This window comes from Pteropus vampyrus, unplaced genomic scaffold (genome assembly GCF_000151845.1).
Source record: "Pteropus vampyrus isolate Shadow unplaced genomic scaffold, Pvam_2.0 Scaffold276, whole genome shotgun sequence".
Taxonomy (NCBI): Eukaryota; Metazoa; Chordata; class Mammalia; order Chiroptera; family Pteropodidae; genus Pteropus; species Pteropus vampyrus.
This window is the reverse complement of record NW_011889057.1, coordinates 447,957-450,681: the sequence shown is the minus strand read 5'-3', so window position 1 is coordinate 450,681 and position 2,725 is coordinate 447,957. Positions and strand designations below refer to the sequence as shown.

General features: G+C 43.0%; 1 protein-coding gene across 2 annotated transcripts in view; it reads right to left on the bottom strand.

The window, feature by feature from the left end:
- Nucleotides 1-1,678, bottom strand: part of PRIM1 (DNA primase subunit 1) — a 17,768-nt gene extending 16,090 nt beyond the window's left edge. For both annotated transcript variants that reach the window (XM_011375638.2, XM_023520697.1), the window contains exons 1-2: nt 1,505-1,678; nt 664-821 (exon numbers count right to left, since the gene is read on the bottom strand). In XM_011375638.2, the coding sequence (XP_011373940.1) occupies nt 664-821; nt 1,505-1,607 (261 nt within the window). In that variant the 5' untranslated portion in view covers nt 1,608-1,678. The remainder of the gene's footprint in view (nt 1-663; nt 822-1,504) is intronic.
- Nucleotides 1,679-2,725: the final 1,047 nt, after the last annotated feature.

Below are 2,725 nucleotides of genomic sequence, written 5' to 3'. Positions count from 1 at the left end.
CTGAGCAAGGCCCAGTGTGGCAAGAGTGAAGTGAGTGAGGGAGGGGGAAAGAGGGGCTTTTACTCTGAGTGAAATGGGGAGCCAGTGGAGAATGGTTTTGAATAGAGGAATCAAAGAATCTGATTTGTTTTAAAAGGATCACCCTTATTGCCATATTGAGAATAGACTCTGGAGTCCATAGAAGCAAATTGTTTGGAAATTTTTCCAGAAATTCAGATGAGATGATGATAACAGTAGTAGCACGGGTAGCAGCGGTTGGATTTTAGATATTATTATGTAGAGATTTCCTAATAGAACAGATATGGGGGAGTTTTTCATATCAATTCTAATAAATTTCATACGAGTGTGAAAGGAATGAAGAATAACTCCAATGCTGGAAGAGAATGTAATTCTCTTTTAATTCCCTCCCTTAAACCCTGCTGACTTACTCTTTTAGTCTATTAGCCAGATACTCAATTTATTTTTGTTTTAGAATACAATCAGTTCACTTCAAAATGATTTCCTGTCAGTAGAGTATCAAAAAATAAAAATATTACAATCTACTTGCAAAAACAGTTAAAGTGTGGCTCTTCAACTAGAAATAAACTAAAAATTCTATCTCAATACACTGGAGGTTCTAGGTGTAAAAAACAAAACAAAATACATAAAAAACGGATTTCTTACTCTGTGAGAATATACCGCGCCTATATCAATCTTGTATGGATTCATTTTCTGCATCTCCTTTTCCAGATCACTCTGGTTGTTGAAGGATTGGTAGCGAATGTAAATATCATCTTTCAATGTGAATGAAAATTCACGGTGTTGAAAGTAATTCTTTATCACTGCAAAATAAATATATTTTAAAGTTAATTTGGTACTTTATTCAGCTCAGGGCATTATAACATTAAACAACGATAGGATATTTTTAATGAGCCCTCTGTGCCCAACACTGTGCTACATTAAACAAACAAACAAAAAAACCCCATGTCCCTAATTTGAAGGGGCTTACCACATGGCATCTCATAGCGAAAAGTAAAATGAGGAAGAAGCTGCAGAAACATTTTAAATATGTAATGCCACCTCTCTCTCTCCTTGGTGGGCACTAATAAATTCAGCTACGAAGAGGTAAGTACCTCTCATCTTCCAGGAGATGCCTTTCAGTCCCTGATGCGGATCACGTCTCTGCAGCTTCATGCTACCACCCAGTAAACTCCCTTGGCTCAGGCACTCCAGCAGGTAAACAATACAGCAGATGTGAGTCGCCCCACCGAATGAGTGCGACCACGTAGTGGTAGGAGCAACGGCTCTGCCTTCGTTGTGTGGCCTTAGGCTGGTCATTATATTCCCTCTCGGCCCTTTTACACCTTAGAGGTGGTGGGGAAAGCTCGAGATAACGCGTGAAGGAGCCCAGCTCAAAGCCTGGAGAGCAGGGGGCACTTCATACTGTCGTTCCAAGGTACCCTCCCGGAACCTCTTCACATTCCCCGCCGGACCTACTACCCACCCCGCTCCCCGCCTCCATCACCTCCGCCATAGTTAAGCCAGCGATAGTACTGGGCGTAGGGAAAGAGCCTTCGGTAATAAAGCTTAAGCAGCTCCGGCAGCTCCGCGGGGTCAAACGCCTCCATGGTGCGCGTTATTCAGCGCCGGCAAGATTACCACAAGAATTGGCGGGAACCGAACATCCGAGCCTCCGCCACTGCGCAAGCGCGTCGTGTTCCTGACCAGCCGTCTGCAGGGGTTGCTGGGAATTGTAGTTCCTACTTGGGGATTAGGCCTGGGCATAGGAGGCGCTCTGGTGATCTCTGGCCACCTGCTGTTGAGTACCTGCTCAGGTGGAGAGAAAGAGATTGCGCTTGTTCCAGGAAGATCTTCTGCGGAAAGGTGAGCCCTAGAACATATTAAGATGAAGTAAAAATATGTTCCCTAATTTATGAGTGTTAGAAGTAACACATTTAAACAATGTAAACCAATATTTTTTTAAAGAGAGTTTGGAAGTTCTTCATAGAACTAGTAGGTCAAATATGTGAAAATATTTCTCAACCAAATGAGAAAAGCAAAGGCTGTTTATTCAGAGCTTGCTATAGATAGAAAGGAGTCAGCCTCTATCGCTTGCGTGTTGGCAGAGACTCAAAGGCAGACAGAGGAGGAGTGAGAAAGCTTTACAGTGAAGGAAGGGGAAGATTTCAAGTTGGGTCCTGATTCAAGGCTGTTTGCATGGGGGAAGCTGTAAGTACTTGGGTTAAATAGGAGCTGGTTATTTGGTTAGGGGTGCCTATTTGGCTTTCTCTGGTTGGTCCTAGGTTGGAAGTGGGGACAAAAACTAGGGAAGCTTGCCAGTTACTAATCAAGCACTGCCTATTTTGGGCCAGTTGTTACAGGGGTTATTGTTTGACTTCCTGGGCTATCACTTAGAGACAACAGTCTGTTTTATAGCAGGCTGGCTTCCTGGGCCGTTTATTATAGATAAAGTGGCAGGTTTCCTGCAGGTTGTGGGTCAGAGTTCTGTTTTTATATATGGTCTGGTCATTGTATATTCAGTATCTCAAATAGGACACCCAGGAATACTAAAATCTGAGGATGCTTGCAGAATAGAGGAAAGCTTTAAAAGTATGAAAGGAGCCTGTTTACTACTGATGTGCAGATCTGTCCGTCAGTCTTACTGGATAAAGGTACACCTTATTGCAAATGTGTACTGGGGTGGGCAGTCTGGTAGTAATCACATCAGAATTGTGTCACTTGAAAA